General features: G+C 35.6%; 1 protein-coding gene across 3 annotated transcripts in view; it reads right to left on the reverse strand.

Moving 5' to 3' along the window:
- svopl (SVOP-like) overlaps positions 1–16,765 on the reverse strand; it is a 35,082-nt gene extending 18,317 nt beyond the window's left edge. Inside the window, exons 1-11 of one of the 3 annotated variants that reach the window (XM_006633797.3) lie at positions 16,640–16,765; positions 11,963–12,096; positions 10,595–10,686; positions 8,173–8,271; positions 6,344–6,415; positions 4,828–4,952; positions 4,434–4,497; positions 2,338–2,463; positions 1,703–1,831; positions 1,224–1,297; positions 579–769 (exon numbers count right to left, since the gene is read on the reverse strand). In XM_006633797.3, the coding sequence (XP_006633860.2) occupies positions 579–769; positions 1,224–1,297; positions 1,703–1,831; positions 2,338–2,463; positions 4,434–4,497; positions 4,828–4,952; positions 6,344–6,415; positions 8,173–8,271; positions 10,595–10,686; positions 11,963–12,053 (1,063 nt within the window). In that variant the 5' untranslated portion in view covers positions 12,054–12,096; positions 16,640–16,765. Of the gene's footprint in view, positions 1–578; positions 770–1,223; positions 1,298–1,702; positions 1,832–2,337; positions 2,464–4,433; positions 4,498–4,827; positions 4,953–6,343; positions 6,416–8,172; positions 8,272–10,594; positions 10,687–11,962; positions 12,101–14,296; positions 14,347–16,639 lie in introns of those variants that run through there. The other 2 variants (XM_015353151.2, XM_069192152.1) reach the window with 2 other exon arrangements.
- Positions 16,766–18,609: the final 1,844 nt, after the last annotated feature.

The raw sequence follows: 18,609 nt of genomic DNA on the forward strand, positions 1-18,609 counted from the left end.
AACATTAGGTAGACAATATTAGGCAAGCCAAGAGTGGAATTTAGCTGGGACAAATAAGTTAATACTCCAGTTCTTACGAGCAGTTCCACAGGATAATGACCAAGCAACAAAGACCTGATTTAAGGTCTCATTCAAAACACAGCAACCATTGTAGAACAATGTCTCCTGTCATAATAATAGGCATTGCTTCGAGAACACTGTACCAGAAACAAAAATGCCACCTACTGGATCACAAACACTTCTTACATCAGTAACTTGGATTTCCTAGAGGTCTTCTATCCTAGCTATGACCAAGTCCAGCCTTGTTTAACTTCTAATATCTGATAAGATTGGCAAAAAGGTGTTAATACTACTGTTGCAAATAATAATTTCATTTTTTTTACTTTTAATAACTAAAACTAAAGTATGACTTAGGATTTAGACCACAATCTTAAATACCTGTACATTCTTAACAAAGTGTTAAAACCACCATCTGGTACCAACAGGTTCAAATAAGCCTGCAGATCTCCAATATTGGATGCAAATGTGCAGTAATCTTATATACAGTATAAGACCTAAAATAAAGTAATGATTCTTACGTGATATCTCCCCCAAGGAACTGATCAGCATGGTGTGATAATCTGAGTTTCCAAAGGGAATGCAGTAGCACGGAGTCACCTCAGGGTTTATCTTGTGCTCAGACTCAGCATTGGTGATGCACAGGAGATTTTTCTCCAGCAGCTCAGAGCTGCTCAGGACAGAGCCATAATATGAGAAAGAAGCAACAAACCTAGGGAGCACAGGAAAAACAAAGCATTTTTTAAAATATATGAACACCCTAAATTAGGTTTGTCAGGTCTATAGCCTTAAATAACTATACTTAATCATTTTAGTTATAATGCAAACTGGACTACTGTACATTTCCCCCCAAAAAAACAAAGACGTGGTTAAAGTTTACCTATTCCAATACATTCCTTAGTAAAAGAAAATGTTAGAGTTACACCAAAAACGTTCCCAGAATACAAAGGAGGAGACCAATTACTGTGTTTTTTTCTGTACGTGTAAGCTTTCAGATGTTAGTTAGCTATCAGAAAAGCCTAAGATTTCAAAGATCACATTGACGTAAGACTTACAAAATCGAAGTAAAATGCTTAATACATAAAAATAAATAGGTTAAAAATTAGTCATTTAAAAACAACTGTTGTCCATGCATTTAATTTTATAATTACATTAAAAAACATTACCATGAATACCACAAAAGCATTGATGTCCTCCTAAATGTTGAACTCACTAAGATATAAAAACTTCCTCTTTGTGTCTGAAAATAATAAACAGATATATTTTACTTTTCAACAGGATATTTAAAAATACACAGATTTTACATAAATTTCTTTAAAACAATATTTCAACAAACACAAAAAGCACCATTCCAGTAAGTGCATGGCTTGTTTCTTCATTAATTTACTTTTTCAAAAATCAGAATACATAATGTACACTCATGTGTGGTTTATTTTACATTAATAAGTTACAAAGCTGATTCAAGAAAAATCAATCAACTGAGCTAGATGGACCAAACTACCTCTTCTTGTTTGAAGCTGTTCATATGTTCTAACTGGAGCATATTCTTCACCAAAAATAATCAATTGTTCCTCACTTTGATATTTTGTTCTTAAAGGAAGAGCACTTCCAACCATTAACTAAACCAAAGCATGTTAGAACACACCACTAATGGTTCCACTAGTTTTCCCTCGGGCAGTGAGGAGCCGTTCATTCGGGCAATACGCTGGAGGGTTTGCAGAGCACCACTGACATTGCCTGCGGAAACGTTGTACCGAGCTGACTCTGGAATAAACTGGAAACAGTTCAATGTTTAAATGAACTCTGCAAAAAATGTGTATGCAATCCAATGCAATTCAAAACTTACTAGTTTCATTGTAAACACATGATTTTAATGTTTTTCTTAAGTTACTGTTAACCAACCTTTTAATATCTTTATATATTATTGAAGATTTTTTTTTCTTATTTTTCCTTTTTTTGTTATACTGTAGTTGTTGCATTCAGTTAAGAACCACAATGAGGTACTTAGTGGGAAAAAAATGTGCAAAGCAATAACTTGTAACATTATTTACTGTATGTTGCTCAGTTTTAAATCCCTGATTGAAAAAACATTTCATTTTATAATTAATCTAAGAATTCACAAAGAAATAAACAAGTGTGGAAAATATTGTGACAAAATGGGTTTCCTGGAATACCTAGGGATAGTCAACTGTAGTTCTTGGTAATTGATGGGAAATATTTAATAGCTGTTGAGTAATATAATAATACCGAATGTCAGAGGTTGAAATAAATTAATATCACCTGAAACAAAAACATTAAAATAATGCTTGGAATAATGGAGATTCGGATCATCCAACGCCAGCCAAGAGAGGGAATCACTGTCATTGCCAGGAAAACCATGAGCACTGCACCCAGCATCCAGAAAATCTGTCACAAAGAACAAAATCAAGTATTTTTAAAAATTAAAAGTAAATAAACCTGAAAATATTTTATGAGTCACTATAGTAGCGCCTTAAATAAGCAATATCGGAAGACAAACCTGACTATTCATACTGTACATACTGTACAGACTTTAACTTACAGCCATTGAGCAAATGGGAAATTTAAATAATCTTTCTCGATTTGATTGTAATCTGTCTTCCTATTTGTTTTCTGCTGCATTTGATCATCACTTAAAAACATTCCAGAGGTAAATTTTAAAACCTTTTAACAATGCAGGTGTTTACTCCAACTTAAGATAAGTAAGAGTACATTGGATACACATAAGATGGAGGTTCTGGTTTGAACCACATTTGCCATAGTGCAAAGCTGGATGACCTGCTGTCCTAAGTCAGTTGGTGGAAGACAATTGGTCACCTACATGTAAAAACCAGGAATTAGAAGTTTCCTGTGGGCCATTGATCTCTAAGAAGACAGCAGAGTAACTGACAGAAGGAGGTTAGCTAGAGCTTAGATAGGAACTAGAGTTTGGTTTTGTATTCATTTTCCCTCATTGAGAGAGAAAACATTTACATTAAAAATGTTTACACTAGATATGCCTGCATTTGTATGTCTGTTTACCAAGATCCACTAAGCAATGGCATCCTGCCCCCAATGTATCACCGATACTACAGGAGGCATCATAAATAATTATAGTTCAATAGTATTGTTATCACTCTTCTTGAGTAGATGAATGCAGCTAGAATGTCCACATTTAGGCTGTACCACTCAATAATGAGTGTCTGTATAACTTTAGAGAAGTCAAAAATTAAGCATGTGGTATAGGAAATAGTGAAATTGTTTGCTAATTACTTTTTTTTGGTTACATAAAACAGCACTAATGGCTATGGAACAGCATTTCCCTGTATTATTCAGTTTAAAAGTGAAGGAATTATTTTGCTACTGGGATGAAAAAAGCAATTTGTCAAAATGTTATAAAGCCACAAAAAAGCTGTCCCAAGATGGCTAAAGCAAGGTAACAAAACAACATGCTGCTACAACAACATGCAATTTTAGAGCACATTTCACATGATAATTCTAAGAATAAAGAACTGTTATGGTTGCTCATATTTCTGTCATAATAATATTACTTAGAGCACACTGTGCATTCTTCTTTAAACTACTCACATATTAACATAATTTACTTGGAATTCCTTTTGTACCACATTTTTTGTAAAAATCACCTTCAAAGCATGTAAGCTTGTAAGCATCTTTGTTTGCAAAGCATTTCTTGTGTTGCTGTTCTGACTTTCATTAAGGGTTTTGGTATTTTTAATCTCCATAAAACAAAAAGATCAGTATATACTAGAGCTGAAGTTCAAGGGCACTACTGTTGCTCAGAAAGTTATTTGATATAGCTACAACTTATGCTACTTTGGTATTTGCACAGGAATATGTACTGGATAAACATTTTTTTTTATTTCAACTGCACCTTTATATTCAAGTATATCACACCCTCTGCTGTCAGCTCCCAGTATTACAATAATTGACATACAAATACTAGTTATTCATTTAAAAAACTGCATATTAAATCCTTGTCAGCAGTTTATCTCATCTGGTTTTTACCTTTTTCTACAATTCATTTTCAGCATGAGAAAAGTAACAAAAAAGCTGCATGATCTTGAAAGCAGACTATATTAATGGGAAATGGCAGTAGGTCTGTGTGACCTACAGTACAAATATAAATAACAGATCATGTACAATGAATAGAAAATGCTAAGTTGTTTAGCTATATACTGTAGCTAATAATATTGTTTTTTAAGTGTCTTTTTTAAATCATTGTTCATTTTTTTTAAATCATCAGATGTATATTCCTTCATATCTCCATTTCAAAACTCTTCTTTCTTTTCTCTTAGAGGCCTTTCAATAGGATATAAAATACTTACCTTGTAGTCTTTTTCTGATACTAAAGTACCTACCTGTGATAATGGTAACAAATAGCCTCTGTACTTTGCAGGAATGAATTCTGTTTTTAAAACAAACCTAAAGAAATCAAACATACACAAATTTATGACAGTTTTATTCGCAGGTCTGACTTTTGTTAGCTTTTTACAATTTCTGTGGTGACAGTATATTTAAACATACTGTATAAAGGTACATTATCAACACATACAGTTCCATAGAATAAAACTTTAAAAATGTTTTATAGGGAAAAGATAGTTGTGTGGCATTAAAGGTGTTTTATAATTAAGGACTAACACTGAAAGGACAATTTTTAATATTTACACATTTTTAGAAGATTTTGAAAACCTCTTAATTCTGCCTTCACTTTTTGTCCTCTGACTTTAATAGTGATAAAGTGCACAATGTTACCCTTGTGAGGTTCCAGCTACACCACATCCCACCATAGTGCGCAGGAAGATAAACCAGCCATATGAAGGAGAAAATGAAGTCAGCAGAGAGAAGTAAGCAGCCCAGATGAATGCCCCAAATACAACCTATAAAAATAAAATAAATAAATAAAAATTTTAGATTTATAATGCAGAGAATATTGCAAATTACTCATGACTATTCTGGTGCAATCTTCCTTCACAGAAAAGTGATATACAGATTATGTTACACCTGGATGCAGATTAGAACAATTAAAATATGTCACTAACCAAAATTGAAAAAGTCTAGAGGTGTTAGTAACATTAACAAAGTGGAAAAATGTTAATGGCAAAAACTACTTAATATCCCCGGCTACAGACTTCCATCATAGTTCTGGGACTGAAGATTGAGAAAATCTGTATTTCATCTATATATATTTAATGTTTTAAAAAATCAAATTTTCTCTCACTTGAATGTTTCTGTTAAAAAGGTTGTTAAATCTGTGCCCACATGTCAACATTCTTTTTTGGACTTTCTCCAAGGCTTCTTTTTTTCTTTTTTATGATGTGAAGACTGAAATGTAGGTATCCAGATGCGGTATAATATGTGCATTTTAAAAACAACTTTTTATTTTTATTGATTCTAATACAGTATGCTCATTTTATACATCCATGTTTATGTTGTCATTGTGTTCATTGCGGTTTCTCTCCTTCCTATGACCAGAAGATGGTGTAGTTGGATCACTTTAAGTAATTCTGAGTGAAGAGCTGCAATTTGTAATCTCTTTACAATGCAACATTTGCATTATGAGAAAAACAGGTATCAAGCAGGCTTCAAGGCACAGTTGATGAAGCAGACCTAAACACAAGTGGATTGCTGATGTCACTGAATTTACAGCTAAGCCAGATCAATCTGTTCAGACTAGTAGAAAACAGAGACTCCTGGAGAATAACAGATCATCTCATCAGTCAACTCCTCAATGAAAATGACTGAATACTGTATTATCATATCTTATGCTGTTATATGCTTTTTTAAATTTATTTGGCTGTTTTTCTTATTCTCTACTTGCTTGCTGATATGGTCAAATGAAAATGACCTCAATTATATTAATACTTCCATTTACCTTCCATAAAAATTGAGCTTTTCCACGAACACTATTACAGTATATCATCCATCTACCCATTTCCAATCACCACTTACTCAATATGGGTTGCGATCAGCTGGAGCCAAACCTGGCAATGGGTGAAAGGTAGAATACACCCTGGACTACACACCAGTTTATGGTACACATGCACTCACATACCTGTACAAATATAAGGGAATATTCTAAAGATATGAATTAATATATACTGTACTGTAAAGCATGCCTTTAAACTGTGGAAGAGAGCAGAATACCTTGAAGCAACAATGGAAACTGTCATGCCAGCTTTATAAATCACCTTTCAAAGAAAATTACCTTCATAAAGTGATACACATAAAAAACATATTTCAAGATATACAAAAATCAATATTGTCTTACCTTCCAGCGTCCATATCTGTCAGCCACATAACCACTAAGTACACCACAAGTCATGAAGCCAAAAAACACCATCTGAACATAAATAGATAAAAGCTTTACATTATATTGTACACTGTATTTCACTTTTTGAACAGGTATACCTGTTCTAACAGATGTGATACACTTGTTCTAACATATAGTTATACTTTAATTGTGTATTTTTGGTTCACATTTAAGGTCTTTTGTTTGTATTAAGAAATGTTCCAGTTGTTCAGTTAGGAAGGTTATTTTCTCTCTGGGGCTCAGAGGAGGGATGAGCTCTTTTTGGATTTTTTCCAAATCTTTTTGGATATTTTATGCTACAAGCAGAGAAGGGATTTTACAGAAGAAATAAGAGATGTGAAAAAGGCAATAAGAAAAGGTGTTTGAAGAAAATAAGGTTTTAAAGCAGAGAAAAGAAGACAGGGAGACAGGGAAACAGTAGAAGACTTTTATAAAGATTTGTATGGAGTTAAGAATTTAGATAAGACTCAGATGGGAAACTTGTTGAGCGCATTGATTGAAAAGCTAAAAGTGGATGAAAGTCTTGAAAGAGCTTGTTCATTGTTAATTGTTTATTAGAAGAGCTGGAAAAAGCAGTGAGAACTTTGAAGCTGGGGAAAGTTCCTGGAAGTCATGGACTCCCAGTGGCGTTTCATAGGAAATTTGGGGATTTGGTGGGGACAGACCTTATGGGAATCTAGGAATTAATTTTTAGTTGGATTTAGGCTTTGTGAACTGGGTCGAAGTGTGTGTAAAAGTTAAAAAGGCAGCATTTTGGGCATTGAAAAAAATTTTAATCTACGGTAATTTTGATACCCTGAAATGACTGTTTGTGCAACTTATTTCTGATTTCTCTGCAATTTGCTCTTCTTAAAAGGGTGAAGCTGGCCAAGATTAAACAGCAGTGCTTTTGTTTCTTTTGGAAATCAAACTATAGATCAAACCTGCCTGTTTCTGGGAGGTGGGAGGAAACGAGGCCCTTTGGCCAAGAATCATACCCAGCACCTAAATGCTTCAAGGGAGCCGCAACAACTGCCACACCATCATGCTGTTCAAATGGCTAAAGATTAAACATGTCAATTTCAAAACCTGTTTTTCTTAGGTTTCTCACTTCTAGGGTTAGGTTATGCCAAGAAACAATTTACCTACAAGTGTAAATTGTTACACTTGTAAATTGTTATAGAATAAAGAAGATGACGAATATCCTGCAACACCGCCATGAAGGCATGGCGGTGTTGCAGGATATTCGTCATCTTCTTTATTCTATACTTCCTGTTTGTTTACCAGCAAAATAATACAAATAATTCTAATACAATCTAGTGTTCTACTCTTTGTACACAGAAAATTGACATAACCCAATTTTCAAATAGTAGTTCCTGGAACTGAAAATTTCAAAATACATATTGTCTCAATATATGTCTCAGTAACAATTCTCTTTATTGTGGTTTTAGGCCACAATTTAGAAGGGTTCCTTCACTGAATCAAGTGTTACAAGTTCTCCCACCACACCATTCTGTACCTCCAACCTCTGTACAGTTTCCTTTGATGCATGATATATTTTAGATGGAACTCAAATCAGAAGCCATCTGAACACTGGTTAGGAAACTAAACTTCAACATCTTTTTGCTGTTGAAATTGTTTTTTCCTTCTTTATGGTAACTTTGTACTGTATATATGACTTAGTATCCATTCTCCATAAAAAGGACATCTTTATTGTCCTAAAATAGACTCTCTAACTCTTTTTAGTGAGTTTTTGAGTTTTGTATTAATGTTGTATTATGTGCAGTATGAGAAACATTTGTCCTTACTGTTGAGACCAATGCCACCTGCCAGTCCTCTAGACGCCACTCACATCGGATTTCCGGTGATACAACGGCCAGCAACATTATCTCAATGGCTTCCACTATCTATGGAAAAAAGAATGTACAGTATATGACTGAAACAATTGTTTTTATTATTACAGTGTAATACTAAACTCTAATTCAGAAAAGCACTACTACTATACACTAAGGAAATGGGCTCTCAGTACAAGAATCTGTGTTTCCATTCCATTAAATCTTTATAAAGAAGTACTCCTTTTCTGGTCCAACCTTCAGCTGTGTAAAGCTATCTGCAGCATTGGAGGTACACTCGCATGAAGTATTCTCCTGCTTCATGACAGTCCTCTAGTTCACAAAGGTAGCCATAGTTTTGAAAGGTTGCTTTGTTTATATCTAAAGGCTTTGCTACATCATACAGTACATAATTTCAAGTCAATTTCTTGAGGTGCACTGTTGGCAACTGGTTAAAATAACATAATTTTATTTTCTTATCAGGAAATTAGTTTGAAGGACAACGTGTGTTGAGACAACAGGTGACTACATTAATAAATAAAGCTGTGAAATTGCTATTATGTTTTTACATAACTTTCTTGACTCTGAATAAATTGTTGTTTAATCTTATTCATTGAAGTCACATACAGTAACTTTTAATAATGCTCCCCTACACTGCCAAAACTTTCAACTGGTCCATACCAGTAGAACATCCATCCAAATGAAGTCATTTATGTTTTAGATCTTAATTCTGACACTCTCACATACCAAAGCTGTACTGCAAAAAGTGATCTACCTGTAAGACATTTTTGGAGACAGGTTTTATTTCAGATTAAAACTGGCATGACAAATGAATCACAGTGCTGTAAAAGCTGCTACAATTAGCACAACATTTACAGCAAAAACATTTTTGGACATTTGCAGACAGCACATAAGATGTTATTGTGAATCAGGTACATTGTCTGTACCTCAGGCAGTAATAGGAGATCACATAATGGACTGTCAACTCTATCGTTTCTGCTCCCCACCCCATTAGGATTGGATGCTGTTTCAAGTCTACCATGTATGAGAATTCTCAGATTAGATTTTTTTTGTTTAAGGAAGACTGTATGTCTAACACCTGAATATTTCTCCCAGTGCAGCAGAATGTGTATCTCTGTTTCTGTTTCTTCCTGCTGGCAGTGGGAGCACAGCCTGTGCTCTCTGGGCACCCAATCTGCCTGTGTCACCAAGTTTCTATTGCCAGGCTGTGATCACTTAGCCTGTACTTTGTCAAAGTCTGTTTCTACTTGCCTTCTCTTTACCTGGTAATGTACTTAGCTAGTGTCTATTGTCATTTTCGGGTCCAGATCCAGTTTATGTGTACCTGTATGTGTCTCTTTTGTCTGATAACAGGATGTATAGGATTCTTAGTTTACAGGGTATAATTCTGTTGTGGATCTATAGAATGTAAGGCTTTGAAACATATACTGTAAATGTATTCTGTACTTGTATATAATATATAGATATACATATGTATATACATATACTTGTATATGTTTATATACTGGTGTGCAGTATGCTGTGTAATGTTTGTGTTGTATAAATGTATGTGTTTACTGTTAAGAAACATTTCAGTTCAAGTTTTAACCTCTGATTGGATTACTTCTTTGCCAGAGCTGTGCCAAAGAATATAAAGACATTGTGTGCCTTAAATGGGTACTGAAGTGGGACACAGATGTATCTTATACATATTCAAGGTTCCTATATTACTGCTTAATTACATTGTGGGAGGTATTAGAGCAATTGCTGGAATGTGTTATTCTTGCCTTGTACTACCTGTACCAGGAGGTTTGCCAAAGGAATAGAAAGCTGATTTGTAACTTACAGCTGCAGCAATCTTTCCTATTAAGTCTTAAGAGCAGAAGTAACACACCTAAAACAACTGGTCAAAACAGTGAAAGTGCTAAAGAAACTTATTTTATGTATCAAAGGACAGGACAAACACAAACACCCAAAGAACAGGACAAAAACTCAAATATGAAACAAACTTATTTCTGAGCCTGTAATGTAGGTAAGAGCTGGGAGGTTCTGAGGGGCAATCTCAATGTTTTACTGGTGTACATATTCATGCTAAAAATATAAAGACTGAAACTACACAAGACTATGTCTTGCACTCCTGATGAGGAGTACCTACTGGGTACTGTGCAGTACCTACAGCACAGATACATTTACATTTAGAATTTCATTTTTGGCATCTCCCATAATTTGTAACAATATTTTAATATATTGTATGATTGACTGAGATGTTATAAGGTATTAAAAACATCACAGATATTAGAAGTGTTAACTTGTTGTACTGTATATAGATTGTGATATTGAAAAGCCATTTGAAATTATTACCACTACTTAAATCTCAGACTTTTACATTTAAACTTACATTTGCACTGCCCATTATTAAAAACAAAAGAACATGAAAACGCCCAAAGCCAATTTCTTCCACAGCTTGTTCAATGGTGTATGTTTTCTCCTCTGTAAGATAAAAAAAATCTATTACAATTTACTTATCCTTTTCAAACTCTGGAGAAAAAAAATAAATGAATAAAAATATTCAAATCTTTCCACCCATTTTCCACATGCTTTTTCCAGTTCAGAGTTGTGGGGGAAGACAGACAGACACACCAGGACCAAAGTTTCCAGAAACCAAGTAACATACCAGTACTGTACATTTTTGGACAATGGTAAGAAACCCACACTAACATGGGGAGAACATAAAAACGCCACACAACCTAGATTCACAATTGAACACAGGGCCCCAGTGCTGCAAGGTAGCAGTGCTAATCACAGTCCATCACAATTACAATAACAGTCAATCACAAAAAATCATGGATAGTGACTTATACAAATAACAAAGGTGTTATATAGGCAATTTCAAATATTATCTTTATCTTTAATCTATAAGAGATATAACAATAGCAAAGTACAATAGCAATGGAGCTGTGGATTTCCTAACAAACTCCAGGGAGTTCATATTTGAAAATGCATAATGTTAATAAAAACATTTTTTAAAACGTAGACTATTATGGAATTAAAAGCTTTTAAACAGATGTGTTATCACTAATATTTCAGTAAATTAAATAATAAGCATTTTGACTTTCTCTGCCCCTCTCCAAAGACTTCATAGTTACTACAGAGATTAAAACTTAATCTGCTTTAAATGTTTTGAGAATTTAATCCAGGTGATAAAGCAGAAATATGAAAAACACATTTCTGTGTGGAAAACACGTTACATTTGTAATATGAAGTGTAACCTGTGTTGGTTAAAAATTACAGTTCACAAAAACATGAAGAAAAATGCATCTTGCGTCTTGCAAAATGTACAACTTTCTAGATTTGCTTCATACTGAAAACTACTGGAAGACTCCCACAGTAGTTCTGACACTATCCCAAAGACTTTATAGTAGAATTCACTGATGTGGTGTGCTAATTAATGTGATAATACCGAAATCCAAGGACACTCAACAGTTTTCTAATTGCTCTCCCAATTGGATATTTGCAGTTATGAGATGAAGTATTCATTTAGCATCAGAAAAATATGCTAAGCAATATACAGTACTACCGTTTTTTCTGAAAGGCCATGTTTAAATTATGTAGTTACACAAGGCATTTCAGAAAGAGTTATGTTACATATGATTGAAGGTTGTTGCTATCTTGTTCTATCACCAGGCTACTAGATTCTGAAATAAAATATATTAAATTAAGAGAAAATTGTGTGACGTGTTTCTTGATTTTCAGAGTACAGTTTTACCTTTGACTTCTTGTGGAATTTCATCTGCTCTGTGGTTGATATCCTGCAGTTGAATAGAGCTCACGAGTGTTTTCCTAATACCGGCACTCATTGTGGTGAAAGTGTACCTCTGAGGAAGCGATGGAATGAAGGGACTATCTAAACAAAAAGAAACATTTAATTAAATAGCACTTTTCATTCAAAATCATACTGTATGCTTATTCCAATTTTGCATATGTAGGACAGGTCTCACTTCCTCCAGCACTGTGTGTGATACCTGTCAATGATTATGTGCACACAGACCCACTACACAGCAGATCAAGCAGAGAAGTAAGATCTTCTAAGAAGTATGTTCTTCCACAATTGATTTAAGGGGGTTATTTAGGAAGGCCAGATCTGTGAAGACCATAGTGGAATTTTGTAAAGACACAATGATTTTTAATAACCAAGTAGTCAGTTGAGTTCAGCATCTCATTGGAAAGAAATATATCAGCCAGCCATATTACCTTCCAGCTCACAACTGGCAACCCAATGTAGCTTAGCAGGTGTGAGCCTGGCCAGTACCTGGATGGGAGATGTCCTGGGAAAAACTAAGGTTGCTGCTGGAAGAGGTGTTAGTGGGGCAAGCAGGGGGCGCTCACCCTGTGGTCTGTGTGGGTCCTAATGTCCCAGTATAGTGATGGGGACAGTGTACTGTAAACAGCAGCAGTCCTTTGGATGAGATGTAAAACTGAGGTCCTGACTCTCTGTGGTCATTAAAAATCCCAGGGTGTTTCTAGAAAAGAGTAGGGGTGTAACCCTGGCGTCCTGGCCAAATTTCCTTTACCAATCATGGCCTCCTAATAATCCCCATCTATGAATTGGTTTCTTTACTTGGCTCTCCTCCCCACTGATAGCTGATTGGTGGGGAGCGTTCTGGCGCACTACGGCTGCTGTCACATCATCCTGGTGGAAGCTGCACATTGGTGGTGGTGGAGGGGAGTCCCCATTACCTGTAGAGTGCTTTGAGTTTAGTGTCCAGAAAAGTGCTATTAACTGTAAGCAATTATTATCATATGATATGTCTTATTATTCTAATACAGAAAACTCTTAAAATGCAAATTAATAAAATCATAATAAGCTGTTCATTTATAATAATTAAATAATTTTGTTTTCTTTTTTAACTTTAATCACAATTTTCTTTTTCACCTTCCATCATGTCTGCTACAAAGACAAGTAGTTTGTCCTTAATCCTAATTCACTGTATTCCAGACAAAACACAAGATACTGCTTGGAGCTACAGACAAAAGACTTAAGCATTGATATATTAATATATTCATATTTATCTACTCAAATTAGAGAATTAATATCATTCTATGCAGTTAAGTGCTAAGAAGAGGAAAACATATAACTCATCTAAATGCATCAAAGCTGCATTTTCCTTTTTGCTTATGCTTAGCACTTTAGTATATAATATTCAAGTAATTCAAGTAATTGTAATTCAAGTACAAAAAATATCCACATATGTATGTCACTGAAGCCTTTACAATAATGGCTGGATAGCTTAACAATAGTACCTTTGGGAAAACACATTTTCTCAAGTCAAGATGCCTACATTAGCCTTTAACTTGCTCTAAATGAAAATAATATGTATAAAATGCGTAACAAACATGAATGAATAGGTACAGTATCACCTACTGTATACTATAAAACTCATCACTCATTTATTATTGTCATATTTATTATTTATTGGTTCTATATTGATCATGCAAATTGTATGCCTTCATATAGCCAATTTTGTAATACATTAATCCATCCAGTTTCTAATTGCTTCTTCCATTTCGGGGTTGTGGGGTAGGAGAAGCCTACTGTATCCTGGGAAGTAATGGACACAAGATGTGGTACACCTTGGACAGGACACCAGTCCATTGTAGGGCAGACGCACAGACAAGTACACACTCACACCTAGGGCCAATTTTAGGGCCAAGACAGACATACACACCAGGGCCAGTTTTCCGAGAAGCCAATTAACCTAACAGTAAACCTAAACAGTCTTTCGACTGTGGTGGGAAAATCTTAACACCCAGAGGAAACCCACACAAACAAGGGTGGAATGGACAAACTCCAAGCAGCTAGCATACCAGGTCAGGAATTGAACCCAGGGCCCCAGAGCAAAGAGACAGCAATGCTAACAACTATACCAGTTGCTTGCCGGGATAGGCTCTGGCATCCCTGTGACCCAGAATTGGAAGATGTGGTTAGAAAATAGGTGGATGGATAATAGCTTTCATTAAAAAGAAGTGTAAAATTCTACATATACTTAGAAAGTTATGGTGCCAAACTATTTTATTACATAAGAAAAATAACGAAACTAACCTAATTAACTTAACTCGCACCCTCTTCATTCCAATTTCCAACTGCTACCTTCATGGAGGCATTTGCCTATGGCCAAGAAAAATGTATCAGAGAAATCTTTTTTTCCCTGTGCAATAGATACTGTATATTAAAGTGACTGTTTTATGTATGAGTCTGTGGGGCTGTAATGGCAGTGTAATGTGGACAGAGCGATATATGTGTGTGTTTATTGTTGCATGGCTAGGACTATTTGTTTTTAACGTGTATTTACTTTATGTTGAGTTTTATTTGTTTTTGTTTTTATGGTGTTGCCAAAGACAACTCTCCACACTTTTGGATGGACAATACGATTGTATAACAATGTAATTAACTCAGCTGGTTAATGTCCAGTTAAAAGGACTTGGAACGAATTTTACATGTGGTGTATGTTCATCAAGTTTAGTGTGGCTTTTACGAATTTTAGTCTATGAACAGAAATATTAGAATTAATTGTGCTAATATAGCGAGGAACAAGCTATTCTCTACCTAGCCTTTAACCTTGTATCATAGCCTAATAATGAATAAATAGGTTCTGCTACTTCCCGTTTACAAGCAGAAGCTTAAACAGGAGAGGCCAGCGTTAAGAACCATTCAACGATGGTCAGATGAATCAGATTTTATACGAAATCACTGTTTTGCTACCACTGACTGGCAGATCTTCCGCGAAGCTGCCAAAAATAATATCAATCTGTATACGGACTATGTTACTGGCTATATCAGTAAATGTATTGAAGACGTGGTTCCCAGGATTACTATTCACACATATCCAAATCAGAAACTGTGGGTAAATGGTGAGATACGCGCCAAACTGAAAGCTAGGACAGCTACTTTCAATTCTGGCGATATGGGTAAATACCAAAAATCCAGATACGACCTCAGGAAAGCCATCAAAAGAGCTAAATACAACTACAGAGTAAAACTAGAGTCATATTATCACGGCTGCAACACATGGACATGTGGAGTGGTATACGCACCATTACAGACTACAAAACGCAACCCAGCTATATCTCACAACAGTCTGCCTCTCTTCCTGATGAGCTAAATTCATTCTATGTTCGGTTTGAGGTCAACAACGCAGATCCAGTCAGGAAGATTCCAGAAATCCAAGACGGAAACCCACTGATCATATCCAGAGTGGATGTGTGTAAAGTTTTTAAAAAGACCAATCCACCCAAGGCTCCTGGCCCTGATGCCATCCCTGGCCGCATTCTGAAGGCATGTGCAGACCAACTTCTACAGGTGCACTATTGAGAGCATCCAAACTGGTTGTATCACTGCCTGGTATGGGAGCTGCTCCGCACAGGATCACAAAGTATTGCAGACGGTGGTGAAGTCAGCGCAGCTTATCACCAGCTGTGAGCTACCAAGCATCCAGGAGATCTACTCAGCTAGATGTCTGAAGAAGGCCAGGTCCATTCTCAAGGACCCCAGTCATCCCAGTCATAAACTGTTTTCCTTCCTACCGTCTGGTAAACAGTACCAAAGCATTCGGTCCAGGTCCAACAGACTACGGAACAGCTTCTACCTCCAGGCAATAAGACTGCTAAATAGCCAACCTGTAGCTCCTTAGCAAATCACCTATAATGGCTCCATGGACACACAATTCCCACTATATTCAGCATAACTGCACTACATGTATATATTGCATACACCATGGACACATAACAGCTCTACTCACATTGAGTTTTATTCAATTTAAAAAATGTAACCTCAATTTTGTGATTTTTGTGTTTTTGTGAATTTTTATGATTTTTGTGATTCTTGTAATTTTTGTGAGCTCGCAGAAAAAGACATTTCATTGCCACCAACTAGTGCTGCACGACGTATTGTTGTGCATTTGATAAATAAACTTTGATTTGATTTGATTTGAGGTTATTTAAAAGTACTACATCACTAAAATTTACGTCTTAATCTACATGCAATATAGTGGGTGTAACAAAGTATTAACTACTATCCTGGGATTTGTTTTAAAAGATTTTGTATGATTGCCCTTGTGGTCCAATATGTCGTCTGCATTCGGATTGACGTGTCTGATAATAAAACAAAACAAAACAGAATAGAATAAATTATACTTCAAATTATTTCTCTTACTTTTTTTATATAAAAGCATCCCTCAATGCTTTAGAGAAATCGGACAAGTAGTTTGAATGTTCAAAGCTTTTGCTTATAAATTTATTTTCATACTATTTGTTTACGGTTATTTGTTATTGATCGTTGAGCTTTTTTACACACTTAAATTAGTAACATATGCATTAGACAAAAAAACAATTCATGTAGTCATAATACCAAAAAAAAACAGTAACAAAAGAAGAAAGCTTCACTTACTTTCACGAAGAAAGAGTCGAATATCCTTAAATTTAAATTTTCAAAAATAAGCAACATCAAACATCGAAACTCTTCTGTTTAAAGTATACAGTACTACAGTACATCATCTTGTTGGTGAGCTGTATGTAACAACGATACAGAACCTAAACAGGAAGTTACCTGATGCGTTCTTAAAGGTACACAGCATACATTTTAAACCTGTCCAACTCGCTTCACTACCCTTGTCCAGCTTAGTCACACCTAAAAACAAAGGTTTTTAGAGTCGAAAAAGTGCTACAGCATGGAATGGCATACTATAGGTACAGTACGCCTACAGAGTAGTCTGAGTGCTATGTTGCACTTTAAAACTATCAACGAAGTAAAAATTAATCTAAATCTTCCAAAGAATATTACCAAACGTTTTACTGCATGCAATTATGAGTTGGTAATTCATAGTGAATTAATATTGTGTATTGAAAGATAATAATAAACCAAAGTGTTTTGCAACTACCCATCTAATCTGAAGGAAAGTAAAGGAATTTACTAAAACAAGAAGAGACCATTCAGTTTATGTACTTTATGTACTAGCTCCTTTGGTAAAATTATTATGCTCTGCCAATGTTTAAACATCTAAATTCTTATCTTTAATACATGGTGCCAGGCGATAGTTGTGCCCTTTGAAAGATAATGGAAATATTTTAATAACTCTCTCCTGATAAAGACTGGCTTGCTCTCTCTAAGTGAGAGGAGAATGGCTGTCCCAAGTAGAGTTTAAGCACCTTGGGGTCCTGCTCATGACTGAGTGTAGAGGGGATCATGAGATTGGCCCAGCACATTGGTGCAGCCGCATTGGCAAAGCAGGACCTGAGTTTTCTGACGAACCTCTCGGTTTACCCATCAACCTATGTTCCCATCCTTACTTATGGTCATGAGCTTTGAATAGTGACCAAAAGAATGAGATTGCAAAGGTGGAAATCAAGTGATTCTCTAGGGCTGCTGGGCATACTCTCCATGACTGCGTGAGGAGCTTGGTCATCCAGGATGACTTTGGAGTAGAGTCACCACTCTTCTGAGTTGAGAGGAGCTAATTGAGGTGGATCAGGCATCTGGTGAGGATGCCAACTAGGCGCTTACCCCTGGAGGTGTATCAGCTTACTAGGAAGAGAGACAGGAGCAGACCCAAGACATACTTTACAAAATATATCTCTCAGCTGGCCTGTGAGATCCTGGGTATCCCCCAGGAGGAGTTGTGACTGAGGAAAGGAAACTCAGGTCTGCATTGCTGATCCTGTTACCACTGCAATCCTCACCAGGAGTAAGTACCTGCAATCCAATTGTCCAACTAATTTATTTAAACTGCAGATTAAGTAGGGTGCCCACAGGGAAATATGGTCTGAAGTATGTAATGAAATGGTTTAAAAGAGGGAAAAAAATAATCTCTATGCTCCGCATTTCAGAAATGCAACTTTTGACATGCTGAGCTTTTAGCAATAATTCGTGTTCTGTTCAGATGTATCCAACAGAAATCAGGAAGTAAAGGATAGGAACTAAGACTTCTTCTTCTCAGTTGCTTTCCTCAAAATGTACAACTATTCTTCCTGGGAATAATGTCATACTTTTTTTTCATAAATGACTATCCATTCAACAAACCACTGAATGGTACTTTCATTTACCTCTTGTATGTTTGCAAGTCTGGAACTGAGGCTACCCACCAAAGAATTTTTGTTTGTTTTCCTTAGGGCTACCTGACTGTATCTACAGTATATTTACTTTAAGTAGGTTGGTTCACTAAGGTTGTGTTGAAAATAAAAAAGAGACATAAGTTTGCATCATCTTTGAAGTGTTAGCTTTGTGCAATATGAGTCCTGTTTTGTAACTGACAGAATTGACCCACTTAGGTAAGAGAGAAGGAGGTACTGTATCTTTTAAATTGCTGCTAGGAATGCCTGTTGTTAATAAAAAAGAGGCCTTTGTTTCTTTTGTGAAGGTCT

Source organism: Lepisosteus oculatus, chromosome 7 (genome assembly GCF_040954835.1).
Source record: "Lepisosteus oculatus isolate fLepOcu1 chromosome 7, fLepOcu1.hap2, whole genome shotgun sequence".
NCBI lineage: Eukaryota > Metazoa > Chordata > Actinopteri > Semionotiformes > Lepisosteidae > Lepisosteus > Lepisosteus oculatus.